Source organism: Ornithorhynchus anatinus, chromosome 18 (assembly GCF_004115215.2).
Source record: "Ornithorhynchus anatinus isolate Pmale09 chromosome 18, mOrnAna1.pri.v4, whole genome shotgun sequence".
NCBI lineage: Eukaryota > Metazoa > Chordata > Mammalia > Monotremata > Ornithorhynchidae > Ornithorhynchus > Ornithorhynchus anatinus.
This window is the reverse complement of record NC_041745.1, coordinates 44,386,227-44,402,264: the sequence shown is the minus strand read 5'-3', so window position 1 is coordinate 44,402,264 and position 16,038 is coordinate 44,386,227. Positions and strand designations below refer to the sequence as shown.

Here is a 16,038-nt window from a genome sequence, read left to right as displayed (position 1 = left end):
GGGCCCGCGTGCCCGCCGAACACGACCCCGGGACGAGGTGCCCGTTTCTAAACCAACTTTCCCTTCCCGGCCTGTGGTCAGGGTACATGTTACGCTCTTATTAGGTGCTTAATAATAATACTAATAATAAAGGCGATATTTGTTCACTGTTTACCCTGTGTCAAGCAGTGTTCTAAGGTTTGGGGTAGATAATAATAATAATAATAATAATAATAATAATAATGTTGGTATTTGTTAAGCACTTACTATGTGCCGAGCACTGTTCTAAGCGCTGGGGTAGACATAGGGGAATCAGGTTGTCCCACGTGGGGCTCACAGTCTCGATCCCCATTTTACAGATGAGGGAACTGAGGCACAGAGAAGTTAAGTGACTTGCCCACAGTCACCCAGCCGACGAGTGGCAGAGCTGGGATTCGAACTCATGAGCCCTGACTCCAAAGCCCGTGCTCTTTCCACTGAGCCACGCTGCTTCTCAAAATACAAAATAATCAGGTTGGACACAGTTCCCGTCCCCCGTGGGGTTCACGGTCTTTATCCCCATTGCACAGATGAGGTAACTGAGGCACAGAGAAGTTAAGTGACTCAGCCAAAGTCACACGGCAGACTAGTGGCAGAGCCGGGATTAGAACCCAGATCCTTCTGACTCCCAGGCTTCTGCTCTATCCACTAAGCTACGCTGCTTCTCATTATGGGGGCAATGGGGGCTGCCGGGGGGCCGTCAGGGGGAGTGGATGGGCAGGGCCAGGAGTGAGAGGGGAGGGGTGGAAGGGCTCAGAAACCCGCCGGTCTGGGGTCTCTCCGGCCACTCACGGGTTCTCAGGTCCGACGGTCGACCTGGCTTCGGCAAGCCCGGGAGGGGAGTGCGGCCCAGACAGCCGTGGGACCTTGGTAGCCTCAGAGAGGCCTGCCCACCCCCAGCCCCCTCGAACAACTAATCAGCCAATCAATCAACCGATCGCAGATATTTACTCAACTCACAAGAGGCTGAACGGGGTGGCGGGGGAGCTGGCGGTCCGGACTGACCGTCAGTGGCTTGCCCGCCCCGCCTCCGAGGCAGACCGTGCTCCTTCCCTCGGGCCCCTCCCCTCCGTGGGGGCCCCGGGCAGGCGGGGGGAGGAGGGGTCCGGCCTCTAGAGCAGCGCCAACCCCACGACGGCCGTGACCACGAGGACCCCCGCCAGGACGCAGACACCCACGAAGACGACGTCGCTGGCGTCCCGGAGGCCCGCGCCGGGCCTTCCCCCGGCCGGGCCTCCGCCCGGGCCTCCTCCCGGACCACCCCCGGCCTGGCGCGGGCCCCCACCCCGGGACTCGGACGGTCGCCGGGGCTCCCCGGGGCCCGAGAGCGGGGCCACGGACGTCTCCTTCCGGTGCGGCTCGCACTGCACCTCGTAGCGCTGCACGTCCTCCCGCCGCCCGGCCGAGAAGTCGATGTGCAGAATGCCGACCGTCACCGACCGGTTCTTCCTCCTCTGGGCGCCGGGGGACGGACGGCGTGAGACCCCCGAGGGGCCGCGGCCCGCGGGCGTCCGGCCCGGGGCCCCGGCCGGAGCGGGGAAGGATCCGAGGGAGGGGATGCTGGGGCGGGACTGGAACCCGGGGCTCCGCCGCCTCCCCAGGGACCCCCGAGGCCACACCGGACACCCAGTTGGGAAGGGCGGGGGTAACTCGGGGGCCCGGGATCTGGGCTGAGAGGCACCGGAAGGGGATGGGGAGCGGTCTCACCTGGGCCTCGGTGCCACAGGCGTCGATGCGGGTCTGGAGTTCGAAGGTGGCGCCGGCCAGCTGGGCGGCACAGCCGGGGTTGCCCAGGTAGATGTGGCTCCGGTCCAGGTGGGCCAGCGCCCGCTGCGCGATCACGATCCGGAAGTCGGTGCGAGTGCAGCTGACGTTCATGGGCACCACTGCGGGCGGGTGGGTAGGCGTGAGACCCAGACAGGGACGGGCCGCCCCGCCAGGGCGGACGACCGGCCCCCCGGGCCCGGATCACCTCTCCCAAATATCCATCTGGACACATCCTCCTGCTCGACACCTTCCACTGGCTGTTCATTCATCTCCACTCGATCGATCGATCTATCAGTGGAATTTATTGGTGCTTACTGGGTGTCGAGCATCACCTCATCAAACAGAAACTCATCATCCCCCTTAAGACAGTCCTACCGGACCCGTGCCCTCTCCCACTACACTCCAGCTCGCACACTTTGCCTCCCCTCACGCCAACCTCCCTCCCATCCTCCCTCCCTGGAACTCCCTCCCCATTGAGGAACAGCTTGGCTTAGTAGATATCAGTAGTAGTAGATTGGGAAGCAGCATGGCTCAGTGGAAAGAGCCTGGGCTTCGGAGACAGAGGTCATGGGTTCGAGTCCCAGCTCTACCACTTGTCAGCTGTGTGACCGTGGGCGAGTCGCTTCACTTCTCTGTGCCTCAGTTACCTCATCTGTAAAATGGGGATTAACCGTGAGCCTCACGTGGGACGACCTGATGACCCCGTATCTACCCTGGGACGACCTGATGACCTTGTATCTACCCCAGCGCTTAGAACAGTGCTCTGCACATAGTAAGCGCTTAACAAATAACATTATTATTATTATTAGATAATGTGCACCGTGTGACCTTGGGTAAGCCACTTGAGTCCTCTGGGCCCCAGATTCCTCATCTGTAAAATGGGGATTAAAGAGTGTGTGCCCCATGTGGGACGGGGGCTGTGTTCAACCTGATTAACTCGTTTTGACTCCAGCGCTTAGAACAGGCTTGACGCATAGTAAGCACTTAATGAGTACCATAATTATTATTACTAACTATTACTCAAAGTTTTCAACAGATGACCCCCACTCTCCATCTTCAAAGCACTCCTAAAATCACTTGGCTTCTAGGAAGCCTTCCCTGAATTCTCTCTCCCCTCTCTTCCCTACGTTCTCACCTACGGTCACTTGAGCGTCACCTAAGCAGTTGGAGACTCACAGTCTCGGCACCTCCCGTGTCCGGCCACGTCTTTATACTCCTTCGCTTTTCCCCTACCTGAAATCTCTCTCGGGGCCTGCCTCCACCACTACGCCGGAAGCTCCCCGGGGGCAGGGGCCTCGTCTCCTAAGTCTACTGTCCTCTCCCAAGTGCTCCGTTCGGTGCTCTGCACAGCCTAAACCCTCAATCGATAGAATGAATCGACTGACTTGGGGAGCAGAAAAGGGAAAGCATGTGTCTGGAAAACAGCCCCAGGGCCCCCATCTGCCCCTAGCCCAGTTCCAGGTCCACCTCTTGCCCCCCTCCCGGCGGTTCCCGGCCAGTCCCGGCCCACCTCCCACGTAGGCCAGGGAGAAGCCGCGGCGGGCCGTGCTGCGGTCCGTGCTCAGGACGAGCAGGAGCTGGTTCTGGCTGGACGTGACGGGCCCCGGGGTCTCGCGCCCGCACCACTTCCCCAGCGGCGGGGCCGCCCGGTCTCCCCCATCAAACGCGGCCAGCTGGTCGAAGTCGCAGCCTCCGGTCAGGGCGTCGCGTCCCTCCAGATCCAGGTCCAGGAAGAAGATCCGGATGTGGTAGCCGGGCGGGAGCCGGACGGTCCAGTGGCACCTGATGTCGTTGGGGTAGGAGCTGGGGTACTGGGGGCTGGAGAAGTTGCCCTTCACCGCCGTGAATACTTTCTGGCACTGCCCTGGAGAGGTGGGGGGGACGGGGAGCAGAGGGAAGATGGTGGTACTGGAGAGCGGGGCAGAGAATGGGCAGAGAGCATCATTGGCCTCCCGGGAGAAACTCTTCACATTGGCTCTCCCCAGTCAATTGAATCAATTCAATCTTTCCTACTGACCGGTGGGCACCAGTCCCTGGAGAAGGGGTAGTAAGGATGGGCGTTCAGTGAGTGTGAACGGTCAGATGGGGAGTATTCGGGGGGAGGGGGCTCCCTTGGGTCCCTGATGGGCAAAATCAGCTTCCTTTCATTCAATAGTATTTATTGAGCGCTTACTATGTGCAGAGCACTGTACTAAGCGCTCGGAATGAACAAGTCAGCAACAGATAGGGACAGTCCCTGCCGTTTGACGGGCTTACGGTCTAATCGGGGGAGACGGACAGACAAGAACGATGGCAATAAATAGAGTCAAGGCGCGTTGAAGAGGGTCTGGAACCCGCTCCCCGCGTGCCTGAACCTGAGCGGCGACGTCGGCCATTGACATACTAAATGCCCGTCGCGTAATCCTGGTATCGGTTCGGTGCTTACTGGGTGCCGAGCACTGTACTAAGAGCTTGGGGAGATACAAGATAACCAGGTCCCACACGGGACTCTTCATCTAAGTGGGAGGGAAAAGAAATTCTGCCGACAAGGGAAGTGAGTTACGGGAAAGTGAAGTGACGTGCCCAAGGTCCCGCAGCAGCAGACCTGTGGTAGAGCCGGGATTATTCATTCATTCATTCATTCATTCATCCAATCGTATTTATTGAGCGCTTACCGACTGCAGAGCATCATACTAAGCGCTTGGAAAGTACAATTCGGCAACAGGTAGACAATCCCTACCCAACAACGGGCTCGCAGTCTAGAAGATTAGAACCCCAGGTCCTCTGACTCCCAGGCCTGGGTTCTTTCCACTAGGCCCCTTGGCTGTCACACACCTCTTGACTGACCAGGCGTCCACCTCATCCCAAACAACCAACTCCCTGAGGATGGGAATCAGTGTGGTAAGAACCAGGGCAAAGGGAGGGAGGCCTGCCTTGGGTGTGGGGGGCTTCTTGATGCCCCCTGCCCAATCAGAACAGCCAGTAGAGTGTGTGGGGAAATCGGGGGAAGAGCTGGGAGAGGAGAGAGGAAGAACGGGGGACGAATGGGCAGAGAGTAGGTGGAAAATGGAGGGGGAGCGGGCAAAGCGGGCAAAGCGGGCAGAGAATGGAGGGAGAGTGGACAGAATGGACGGAGAAGAGGTGGAGAACGGGCAGAGAGTAAGGAGAGCAGACGGAGGGCAGGGGGTGGGCGGAGAGTGGACGGAGAGCAGGCGGAGGGCGGGCGGGAACAGCCCCGTCGTCCTACCGGAGAAGTAGTAGGCCTTGAAGCCGCGGCCCCCTATGTTGAAGTCCGACTTGAAGACCACGAGCAACTCGTGGCCCCGGGAGACCACGTCGGCGGGCCGGACGTGGCCGCAATGGCGGGGGGGCGGACCGGGGCCGGGGGCGGACCCGTCCAGCACGGCCACGTAGTCGAAGGTGCAGCCCGCGTCGGTCTCCACCTGGAAGTCGGCGAACACCAGCTTGACGGGGGCGGGCGGCGCCGGGCGGATGGTCCAGCGGCACTCGGCGTCGTTGGGGTAGTCCTCGGGGTACCCGGGGCTGGCGATCACCCCCGAGAGGCTGCTGAGCACCCCGCCACAGACATCTGCAACACCCGGGCGGCGGCGGTCAGCCTCTCCGGGCCGGGTGGGCCAGGCGGTCCCGGAGGGGAGGGGGCATCTGCCCGGCGATCTCGCTCGCCTCCCTCCACCGTCAGGAGGGGCTCCGGGCACCCGGCTGCAGTCGCTCGTTCTCCGCCAAACTGGGTGGAACCGTCCCGGGCCGAGGGACCAGCCGACCGCCGAGGGTCTCGCCACCCGCCAACCCCCCCCGGCCCCGGGGATCCTGGGGCGAAGCCGGCGACCGACCCCCACCCGGGGGCAGGGCTTGCTGGGCGGGCAGACCGCCGTGGGCAGGCGGGAGGGAACGGGCGGACGCGGGGCTGGAGGACACCCTGCGGTCAGCGTCCGCCGGACGGTAGGGCACGGGAGGCAGGGAAGAAGGGTTAGGGACCCTCCACCTCCCCCCCAACCCCAATCCGCCGGTCCCCCTCCCCGAATCGGCCCGAAGGGACGAGCGGGGCCGGGGGGTGGTCGACGATCCCGGCCCCCGGGGCCCGGCCCCTGACCTTGGCGGTACGTGGCAGCAAAGCCCCGCCCGGCCACGTGCTTGTCGGAGCGGAAGCGCACGGCCAGGACGTGCCAGGCGGAGGCCAGCGGGGGCGGCGGGCCGCGGCCGCAGAAGCGTCCGATGAGGTTTCCCGGGTCTCCGGCCTCCCCTCTGTAGACCTCGACGGCGTCGAAGCGGCAGGTGGCGTGGAACTCCAGGTCCACGTGCAGGAAGCGGAGGAGCAGGGAGGAGCCCGGCGGCCCCACCACCAGCCACAGGCACCGCGTGTCGTACGGGTACCGCCCGGGGAAGTTGGGGCTCGACAGGTTTCCCGCCGGGGCCGACAGCACCCCCCCGCACTTGACCCCTGACCCCGGTGCGGGGCCGGTGGGCGGAGGGCAGCGACCGGTCACTGGAGAAGGAGCTGGGGCCGGGCGGGGGGGGGGGGGACGGTCCCCGAAGCGGAGGCCGCCCCCCACCCTCTCCCTAGAGCCCTACCCCAGCTCCACCCTGCACTGGCCAGGTTGGGGGATGGGGCCCTGAGGAAGGGGTATCCTCCCCACCCCTGCCCCTTTCACCTCCACACCATCTCCCCTACCAGCAGCAGTCCCCCACCACTCCCCCCGGGCCCCGCTCCTCCCAAGTAGACCCTGTCCTTGGGTCGGCCCCCTCCCCACCGCGGGCTTTACCTTGCTTGGCCCGGAGGCGGGGCAGGACACACAGCCGCGCCAGGACCAAGAGCCAGGTGGCCGGAGCCCAGTCCATCACGGCGACTCCGGCCCCCACACGGGGCCACGGGGCCGAAGGGCACGGAAAGTGGGCGAGGGGTGAGGGGCACAAAGCGGAGAGGTGGAGAGTGGGCAGGGGGCGGAGAACGGGGGCAGAGAAAGCGGGCGCGGGGCAGGGGGCGGGGGTCCGCAGCTCGAGGAGGGCACGACGGGTAGCGGGAGGCCCGGGGCGAGGCCTGAATAATTCACCACCCGCATTGCGCCACGCCCCGGGGGAGCGGGAAACCGATCCGGGCCCGGCCACGACGGGATCCGGTGTCCCGGCCGCCCGCCTCCCCCTCCCTCCTCCGGGTCCAGGAGGCTCCGGGAGCGAGGGAGACGTCGTCCAGAGTCCAGTTTCACAGCGGATGGGGACGAGGTCAAGGTCGCCTGTCCATGTTCCACGGGGCCGAAACTCATCACGGAGGCGGCTCGGGGAGGAGACGTGTGCACTGGAGAGTCACCGCCGCCACACCCAGCAGTCCCACCTACATTTATTGAGCGCTGGCTGAACTGGACGCTCGCTGTTATTCCGAGCACCGTACCGGGACCCCACCGTTACCAGAGGCAGAGCCGGGATTCGAACCCATGATCTCTGACTCCCGAGCCCAGGCTCTTTCCATTGAGCCACGCCGCTTCTGGGAGAGAACGATACAAGAGTCGGTAGTCACATTCCCTGCCACGATGAACTTACAGGCTACAAGGGGAGACAGATATCAATATGAATAAATAATTTACAGCTATGTACCTAAGGGGTGTGGGGAATATCAGATGACCCAAGGGTACAGATCCGAGTTCAGGTTTACTTCGGGCAGAGCGCTGTACTGGGCAACTGCTTCGGTCCGAGTGCTGTACTGAGCAGTCCCTGCCCTTGAGTAACTTCCTACCCAGCCCCAGCCCCCCACTCCAGCCCCAGCGCCCCGGCTCCGACACATCGTGGGTTTTACCGCCGTCACTGTTCATGCCTACGCATCATTTGTTTTGTGTTTTTGAAGAAAAAAACATTTGTACAGTCCCGATCACCAGGGGGAGGGCGAGAAACAGCATGGCGTAGTGGAGAGAGCACAGGCCTGGGAGCCAGAAGGACCCGGGTTCTAATTCTGGCTCCACCACATGTCTGCTGGGTGACCTTGGGCAAGTGGCTTTACTCCTCTGGGCCTCAATTACTTCACGTGTAAAATGGGGATTAAGAGTCTGAGACAGGGACTGTGTCCAACCCGATTAACTTGCATCTACCCCAGTGCTTAGTGGTGCTTAGCGTTTAGAACGGTGCTTGACACACAATAAGCGCTTAACAAATACCATCATCATCATCACACGGTAAGGGCTTAAAGAGTACCATAATTATTATGATGATTATTATAATTATTACCCCACACCTGCCCACTCCAGCCTCCACCACAGTCCCCAACTACAGCCGTGAGAAGACTCAAAACGGCAGCTACAGAGCCTGCCCCTCCTCTACAGCTTCTCCGTTAGAGAAGCGGCGTGACTCGGTGGAAAGAGCCCGGGCTTGGGAGTTGGAGGTCATGAGTTCGAATCCTGGCTCCGCCACGCGTCAGGTATGCGACTGTGGGCAAGTCACTTAACTTCTCTGTGCCTCAGTTCCCTCATCTGTAAAATGGGGATGAAGACTGTGAGCCTCACGTGGGGCAACCTGTATCTCCCCCAGCACTAAAAACAGTGCTCGGCGCATAGTAAACACTTTACAAATACCAAGCTTTTTATCACGTACAGCCTCCGCCTCCTGCACCCACCAGCGCAGGCTCTTCAGCGGCGGCCTGGCCCCCTGCGGAGCGTTTCCCCAGGGGAGGCGTCCCAGCCGGTTCGGCCTCTCCCCGGGGGACGGGGATGGGGAGGAGCTGGGGGTGGCAGGGAGGCAGACCCCCCGGGCAGGGCCGCTCCTGCAGGGCTCTTGGTCACCTCTGGGAACACGGGAGCCGACAGGGCGACCAGGGCGGAGGGGGCTCCCACCCGGGACCGGGTCGGGCAAGGACCCTGTGAGTGAGTGCTTCTGTGGGGGTAGGTGTGTCCTCTAGGCCAGGAGGCAGAGGACCCCGTGACGGAGGTCGGTGTGGGTGGGACGGACTAGCTGCGGGGGGCACCGGCCCGGGGTGGGTTGACTGCGGGGGGGCTCTGGGTCGGGGCAGGATGGCTGTGGGGGGAACTGGGTCGGGGCGGGCTGGGCATGGGGGGGGTACTGGGTGGGGGTGGCCGGAAGTGGGGCGGGGGGGCTGGATGAGACGGGCTGGCTGCGGGGGGCATTGGGTGGGGTGGGCCGGTGAGGGGAGCAGGGACCGGGCCGGAAGGACAGTCCAGCTGCTGTGCCCACCCCCTGCAGCAGAGAGGTTTTCCTAGTGAGCGGTGGCAGAGAAGGGGGCTCGGGCCGGTGGGGGCCGTGGCCTAGGGCCCAGCGTCTACCGGCTAACCGACTGGCCCGGGGTTCTGGGGCAGTGGGCCGCCTCTAGAAAGCCCGCGGCATCCTCCTAGGGATGAGGGAGACGTCGTCCCAAGTCTAGTTCGACAGCGGACAGGGACGAGATCGAGGTCACCCGTCCACGTTCCGCGGGGCTGAAACTCGCCAGAGGCCGCAGGGAGAGGAGACGAGGGGTGGGGCGGGCTGGGACTCCGCACCTCTTCCTGGGGTCGCCAGGAACTGTCCTGCTCTGAATTCGTGGGGCGGCACAGGAGGAGCCTGGTGTTGGTCCGTCGCGGCCCACCGCCCCCGCCATCTCGCCGGTCGCCCCCAGGGTGACGACCAAACCTCGACCTCCAGATGATTCCCGGGGAGATGCGGGCCCTGCCCCCAAACCCTTCGTCCAAGGGAGGGGCGCCCAGGGCTGGGGGCCGAAGTCACGAAGCCGCCTCCGCGGTCAGGAAGGTGAGGCCAAGGGGGTCGGGGCGGGAGGCCGGGGGGCACTGGGCCGTCCAGTCTGCCACCTCCCGGGGGGTGAACGGCCGGATGGATTTGGGGCTTGGGAAGAAATTCCCTCCTTCCCAGCCCCCGGACCTTTGCTGGGCCCCCCGAGACCTCTGGCCACCCTACGATGACACTGGCCTGACCGGACCTCCCTGGGCTAGGCTGCCGTCCGTCAGGGGGTTGGGCGGGGGGGGTCGGCCCTTGGCCCTCGGTCACTCCATGGGGAGGCAGGGACGGGAGAGGGGGTGGGGTCTCGGCCCAGCTCCAACCCACCGGCCTCTGCAGTTCCTCTCCAAGAGGAGGGGCTGAGGAGGGCAGAGGTCGTGGGTTCTAATCCCGGCTCCGCCGCTTGACAGCTGTGTGACTTCAGGCGAGTCACTTAACTTCTCTGGGCCTCGGTGACCTCATCTGTAAAATGGGAATTAAGACGGTGAGCCCCAAGTGGGACAACCCGATCACCTTGTTTCTACCCCAGTGCTTAGAACAAAGGAAGCGCTTAACGAATGCCATCTTTATTATTATTCCCATCCCCGTCTCCTTCCCCAGGGTCCACCGACTGGGAGGGGGGCGGGAGGAGGATCCCAGGTGAGGGAGAGGCCGGCGGTCCACACCCTGCCCGCCCCCTGAACCCCGCAGGGCAGTCTCTGATGGGGTCCAAACCGGGACCTCCTCTCTCCCGCCCGCTCCATGCCGTTTGCCACCTCTCAGGCCCCAGGGGCGCCGGTTCCACAGCGACTCTCCCCGTCGGCTCCCCTGCCCGGACGGGCCCCAGGTCTTCCAGCCAGACCCCCGGGGGCCCCCCGCTTCAGCCTGAGAGGGCTGCTCGCCGCTCAGAGGGTCACCAAGGAGCTGAAGGTACGGGGCCGGGGGTGGGGATGGGGGCTGGGGGACCCGAAGCCCATTCTTCCTTCTCTTCCTACCGCCCACCATCTACATTCATTCAATCCTAATTATCGAGCGCTCACTGTGAGCAGAGCGCTGTATTGAGCTCTTGAGAGGGTTCAGTAGAACAATAGAACAGATACAGTCCCTGCCCACAACGAGCTTACAGTCTAGAGGGTCCCAGCCACCGTCCCAGCCTCCCTGCGGCCCCCTCCCCGGCCCCACCGGCCCAGGGCTCTGGGGAAGGGCGGATTTCACGTTCTCCATTCCCCCGCAGAACCGGGCAGCGCAGAAGACCCGTTCCAGGCTGCAGCCCCCGCCGCGCTCTGCGCCCGTGACGCTGGTCCGTGAGCTGGTGAGCAAGGCCAGGGCGGACCCCAGGGTGGGCAGGGGAAAGGCCGGGTCCAAAAAGAGGTCTCATGGAGAGGGGCCTGGTGGGGCCGGGGCTTCGTCTGGCCTCCTCGGGGCGGGTCCAATCCCAGGAAGCCCGGGGACAAGGGGAACAGGGGGCGAGCAGCAGCCAAGGCCGTACCTTGCCCTGGAGGTTTCAGCTTTGAAAACCTCAGGCCCACCGGCAGGGTGCCGAAGCAGCCTGGTGTAATGGACAGAGCGCGGGCCTGGGAGTCAGAAGGTCATGGGTTCTAATCCCGGCTCCGCCACTCGTCTGCTGGGAGGCCTTCGACAAGTCACTTCACCTCTCTGGGCCTCAGCGACCTCATCTGTAATACGGGGATTAAGACTGTGAGCCCTATGCAGGACAGGGACTGTGTCCAACCCGATTTGCTTGGATCTACCCCAGTGCTTAGTAAAGGGCCTGGCACATAGTAAGGGCTTAACGAACACCCCAGTTATTATGAGCCCCAAGTGGGGCAGGGACCGTGTCTTACCCTATTTACTTGTATCCACTCCAGTGCTCAGTACAGTGCCTGGCACAGAGTAAGCGCTTAACAAATACCATAATTATTATGACTATTATTATCATAACGAGTGCCGCGGGCCCCGCCCCTCCGCGGCCCTCCCCGCTCCCGGACCACGCCTCTCGGGTGGGGCGGGGGATGCCCGCCCTTTGGCATCTGGTCGGTGCCACCCCTTTGGTGCCTCATGTCTTCCCCCTACTTCCTCCCTCTGCTCTACCCCCTTCCCCTCCCCACAGCACTTCTGTATATTTGTATGTATTATTTATTACTCTATTTTATTAATGATGTGTGTATAGCTATGATTCTATTTACCTATTTTGATGGAATCGATGCCTGACTGCTTGTTTTGTTTGGCTGTCTGTCTCCCCCTTTGGACCGTGAGCCCGTTGTTGGGCAGGGATTGCCTCTATCTGCGGCCGAGTTATATATTCCAAGCGCTTAGTACAGTGCTCTGCACTCAGTAAGCACTCAATAAATTCGACTGAATGAATGAATGAATGAAGACCTCCTGCTGCCCAGAACTGTAACAGCAGAATCTACTGAGCAGTCTTGCAACCTTTCAGCCCTGCAACTGCGCAGCTCTGCAACTGTGCCGCCACACAACCCTGCAGCCCTAAAATCGATCAACGAATGGCATTTTTTGAGCCATTATTGCATGCAGAGCACAATACTAAGCACGTGAGGGAGGGAGAACGACCGAACAGAGTCGGTAGACACCTTCCCTGTCCACGAGAGGCTTACGGTCTAGGAGGGGAGAGAGACATGGACGTCAGTGCAGTGAAGCTGAGGGTGGGCTGACTATCAAGTCCTTAAAGGGTAGAGATCCACCCTGTCACCCCACGGCTCCGCAAGAGCCAGCCCCACAGCCGCCCGGCCCTCCACCCACGCGACCCTGCAACGGCCAGTCCCACAACCACGCAGCCCTGCAACCCTACGGCAGCCAACCCCACAACCTTGCAGTCCTGCAACAGCCAGCCTCAGAATCACACAGGCCCACACCATGACCACACTGCGGTCCGGCACACCGCTCCGCCTCATAGGGCCATGGCCACCGGGACTCTTGGAGGAACCGAGACCGGTCGCCCTCCTGGACACCCACCCTCAAGGTCAGGGTTGGACCCTCCAACCTCCCCGACTCTCCTCCAGCGACTCAGCGTGGACCGTCCGACTCCCCGACTCTCCCCCAGTGACCCGGTACGGAGCAGCCGACACTCCTGACCCTCCCCTCCCCATCCATGACTCTCCCCCAGTGACCCACTACAGACCATCAAACCCCCAACTCTCTCTCCTCCATCCCCGACTCTCCCCCGGTGACCCAGCACGGATCGTCCAGCATCTTTGACTCTCTCCTCTCTGCCCCAATCTCTGCTGGGCAGGAGGGTGCTGGGCATGGCCTCGCTCAGACCCCAGAAGGGTGGTGGGGGTCACGGTTAGGGGTGACCCCACGGTCTGCCTACGTAGTACAGTCTCCTCCATTTGACTTCCGACGCTGTCTTTGCTCCACTTCCCCGAGGCCGGGGGTGGAGCCATGAGTTATGTCCAGAGACGAACCTCAGAGGGGGACGACGGGGAGGGGGAGTCGAGTTTACTAAGGAAAGCTTCGGCTGGCCGCCCCTCCTCCGGCCCCACCCGCACCCTGGGCCTGTGGCCACCGTAGCCGGAGTCAAGTCAGAGGTTTCACTGGTGCCGGCAGTGAGGCTCGCCAGGGCCAGCACGCCGTGTCCAGAGCCGAGGCGGGCGCTGGAGCGGCCCGACCTCCTCTGCCCATCTGTCTCCCCCAGGTGCCCGCCTGGGCGGCCAGCCCCGAGGAGAGGTTCCCCCGCGGCCTGGTGGAAGAGCTGGTCCGGGCACACCTGCGGGCCAGATTGACCGGCGTCACCTACCGCCCGGCCGAGGGGGCCCGGCTGGCCACGGCCCTCAGCGACGAGATCCGGGCCCGGGCCAAGGCGGTCGCTCCCCCGCGCTACAAGCTGGTCTGCCACGTCAGCGTGGGCAGCGGCCCCGGACTCGCCGTCACCAGCCGGTGCCTGTGGGACGTCCATTCGGACTGCTTCGCCGCCGCCCGGTTTGCCAACGCCTCGCTCTTCTGCGTCGGACTGGTGTTTGCCATCTACATCGAGTGAGATGGGGTTAGGGGTGGCCGCGAGCGCCGACCGGAAGCGCTGCCTTGAGCCCTGACCGGGATCACCGGCCGTGGGGACCGGTGGTGAGCGCCGCCTGGGACCACCGGTCCAGCTATAACACAGTGCTAGCCCTGGTGGAAGGACCGGATCGCCCGGCCTACATCCTGCTCTTGTTGCCTGTGCCCCCTGCCTCCCCACCCTCGCACACAACCCCACCCACCCCCGGCAGAACGCCTTTGCCTTTTGCTTCCCTAAATCCCCTAATAAATTCCTCAATCGTTCAATCGTATATCATTCGGTCGTATTTATTGAGCACTTACTGTGTGCAAGGCACTGTACTAAGCGCTGGGAGAGTACATTTTAGCAATAAAGATAATCCCTCCCCACGACAGGCAGGTCCCTGTTCCTGCTCAGGTCCCTCCTCTCCACTCCCCGCCCGTCCCCCCAGCCAGCCCTGACCTCGGCCAGACCTTGGGCAACCCCCAGGTCTTCTCCTTCACCTGAGCTACGTCCGGCCTCTGGAAGTTTGTCTGGCTCCCCAGCAGCATGTGAGCAGGGCCTCGGCGCTGGCCTTATTCATTCATTCGACTGTATTTACTGAGTGCTTACTGTGTGTAGAGCACTGTACTAAGCACTTGGGAGAGTACAATAGAACAATTAACAAATTCCCTGCCCACAACGAGCTTACATTCTAGAGGGGGAGACAGATTAATATAAAGTTCAGTCCTCTGTCTGACAGTGCCCTTCCCGGATCCATACTCTGTCTGAAGCGCCTTTTTATTATTCTTATTATTACTAGTAATAATAATAATAACAATGGTATTTGTGGCTCAGTGGAAAGAGTACGGGCTTTGGAGTCAGAGGTCATGAGTTTGAACCCCAGCTCTGCCACTTGTCAGCTGTGTGACTGTGGGCAAGTCACTTCACTTCTCTGCGCCTCAGTTACCTCATCTGTAAAATGGGGATTAAGACTGTGAGGCCCACGTGGGACAACCTGATTCCCCTGTGTCTACCCCAGCGCTTAGAACAGTGCAGAGAAGCAGCGTGGCTCAGTGGAAAGAGCACGGGCTTTGGAGTCAGGGCTCATGAGTTCGAATCCCAGCTCTGCCACTTGTCGGCTGTGTGACTGTGGGTGAGTCACTTAACTTCTCTGTGCCTCAGTTCCCTCATCTGTAAAATGGGGATTAAGACTGTGAGCCCCACGTGGGACAACTTGATTCCTCTATGTCTACCCCAGCGCTTAGAACAGTGCTCGGCACATAGTAAGCGCTTAACAAATACCAACATTATTATTATTATTGCTCTGCACATAGTAAGCGCTTAACAAATACCAACATTATTATTAAGCACTTATTATGTTCCATGCACTAAGTACTGGGGTTGATACAAGCTAATCAGGTTGGACACAGCCTCCGTCCCACATGGGGCTCCCAGTCTTAATCTCCGTTTGATACATGAGGGAACCGAGGCACAGAGAAGTTAAGCGACTTGCCTGAGGACACATGGCAGGCAAGTTGCAGAGCTAGGATTAGAACCCATGACCTTCTGACTCCCGGGGCCGTGCTCTGTCCACTAGTGTTCTTCCCGCCAGGTGTCGCCTCCCGCCTCGCAACAGCAGTGGAAAGAAGCCCGGGCCCGGGAGTCAGAGGATCTGGGTTCCAATCCCACTCCACCACTTGTCTGTGTGACAGTGGACAAGTCACTTAACTTCTCTGGGCCTCTGTTTCCTCAACTGTAAAATGGGCATTCGATCCTACTTCCTCCTATTTAGACTGAGCCCCAAGAGGGGCAGGGACTGTGTCCTACCTGAATAACTTGTATTATTCAAACCCAGCGCCTATAATGGTGCTTGGCACATAGTAAGCGCTTAAATACCATGGGAAAAAAGCCACATCCAGTGGAGGGCCTGAAAGCTGGCACGCATATGATGGAGGAAGCTGATGGAGAGAGAAGGGGAAGATCTGACCCTGAAATGCACATATTTGACTCTCCTCACCTCCATCTACCTGAGGTCTAAAAGAAATCAGGCATCAGGCCTAAAAGGAAGGACATTTGGTCGGGGGGCGTTGGAGGCGGGCAGGTGGGGGGCAGGAAGGGTGCAATGTAGAGAGGCCCCGCCTGTGTAAGTGATCACACTGCCAGGCACCACTTTCCCCTCGGTGAGTGGCCTCACCGGACCGGACACCTACTGAGTACAGAGCACCAGCCCGGGTTCCTACCGGCAGAGCACTGGACCGCACGCTTCGGAGCACCCAGTAAAGACAGAAGCAACAGTTCCTACCCTCAAGAAGCTTGCTATCTAACAGAGGACCGGGCAGAAACAAATCGTGTCCATTCCACTCTGGCTTGGCTAGAAGGCGGTCAGGGCAAGCCGGAATACCGGGCGGGTAGAGGAAAACGCCGAGCCGCGGGGCGGTAGGGGGAGGTGAGGGTCGGCGGGGTGAGCCGGGGGTCCGGGAGGGGCCGTGGAGCCCGGAGAGACCAACCTCGGGGGCTCCGGGGGGTGTCCGGTTGCTTGGTTCCAAGCCGGTTTGGTGGTGAGGCAGTAGAGAACGGATCCACTGAGTGATGTG

The 16,038-nt window shown here is 61.6% G+C and overlaps 2 protein-coding genes across 2 annotated transcripts; one reads left to right on the top strand and one right to left on the bottom strand.

Moving 5' to 3' along the window:
• Window positions 1-1,130: 1,130 nt before the first annotated feature.
• Window positions 1,131-6,621, bottom strand: CDCP2 (CUB domain containing protein 2). Its single transcript, XM_029083279.1, has 6 exons — window positions 6,546-6,621; window positions 5,876-6,280; window positions 5,012-5,353; window positions 3,296-3,649; window positions 1,726-1,904; window positions 1,131-1,472 (listed from the first exon to the last, which is right to left on the bottom strand). The coding sequence occupies exons 1-6, from the start codon at window positions 6,619-6,621 to the stop codon at window positions 1,131-1,133; spliced, it is 1,698 nt and encodes a 565-aa protein (XP_028939112.1).
• Window positions 6,622-9,414: 2,793 nt separating this feature from the next.
• LOC120638971 (dynein light chain Tctex-type 4-like) lies at window positions 9,415-13,465 on the top strand. Its single transcript, XM_039914639.1, has 4 exons — window positions 9,415-9,504; window positions 10,276-10,398; window positions 10,703-10,807; window positions 13,124-13,465. Exons 1-4 carry the CDS (start codon window positions 9,415-9,417, stop codon window positions 13,463-13,465), a joined length of 660 nt encoding a protein of 219 aa, XP_039770573.1.
• Window positions 13,466-16,038: the final 2,573 nt, after the last annotated feature.

Bases quoted from the DNA above. Each gene is read 5' to 3' on its own strand.
- LOC120638971 (XM_039914639.1), top strand. From the start codon at position 9,415: ATGCGGGCCCTGCCCCCAAACCCTTCGTCCAAGGGAGGGGCGCCCAGG. The intron at 9,505-10,275 runs GTGAGGCCAAGG...CCGGTTCCACAG, and splicing joins CCGCCTCCGCGGTCAGGAAG to CGACTCTCCCCGTCGGCTCC. The intron at 10,808-13,123 runs GTGGGCAGGGGA...TGTCTCCCCCAG, and splicing joins AGGCCAGGGCGGACCCCAGG to GTGCCCGCCTGGGCGGCCAG.
- CDCP2 (XM_029083279.1), bottom strand. From the start codon at position 6,621: ATGGACTGGGCTCCGGCCACCTGGCTCTTGGTCCTGGCGCGGCTGTGT. The intron at 5,354-5,875 runs GTCAGGGGCCGG...CGGGTGTTGCAG, and splicing joins TGCTGCCACGTACCGCCAAG to ATGTCTGTGGCGGGGTGCTC. The intron at 1,905-3,295 runs GTGGGCCGGGAC...ACCCGCCCGCAG, and splicing joins CTCCCTGGCCTACGTGGGAG to TGGTGCCCATGAACGTCAGC.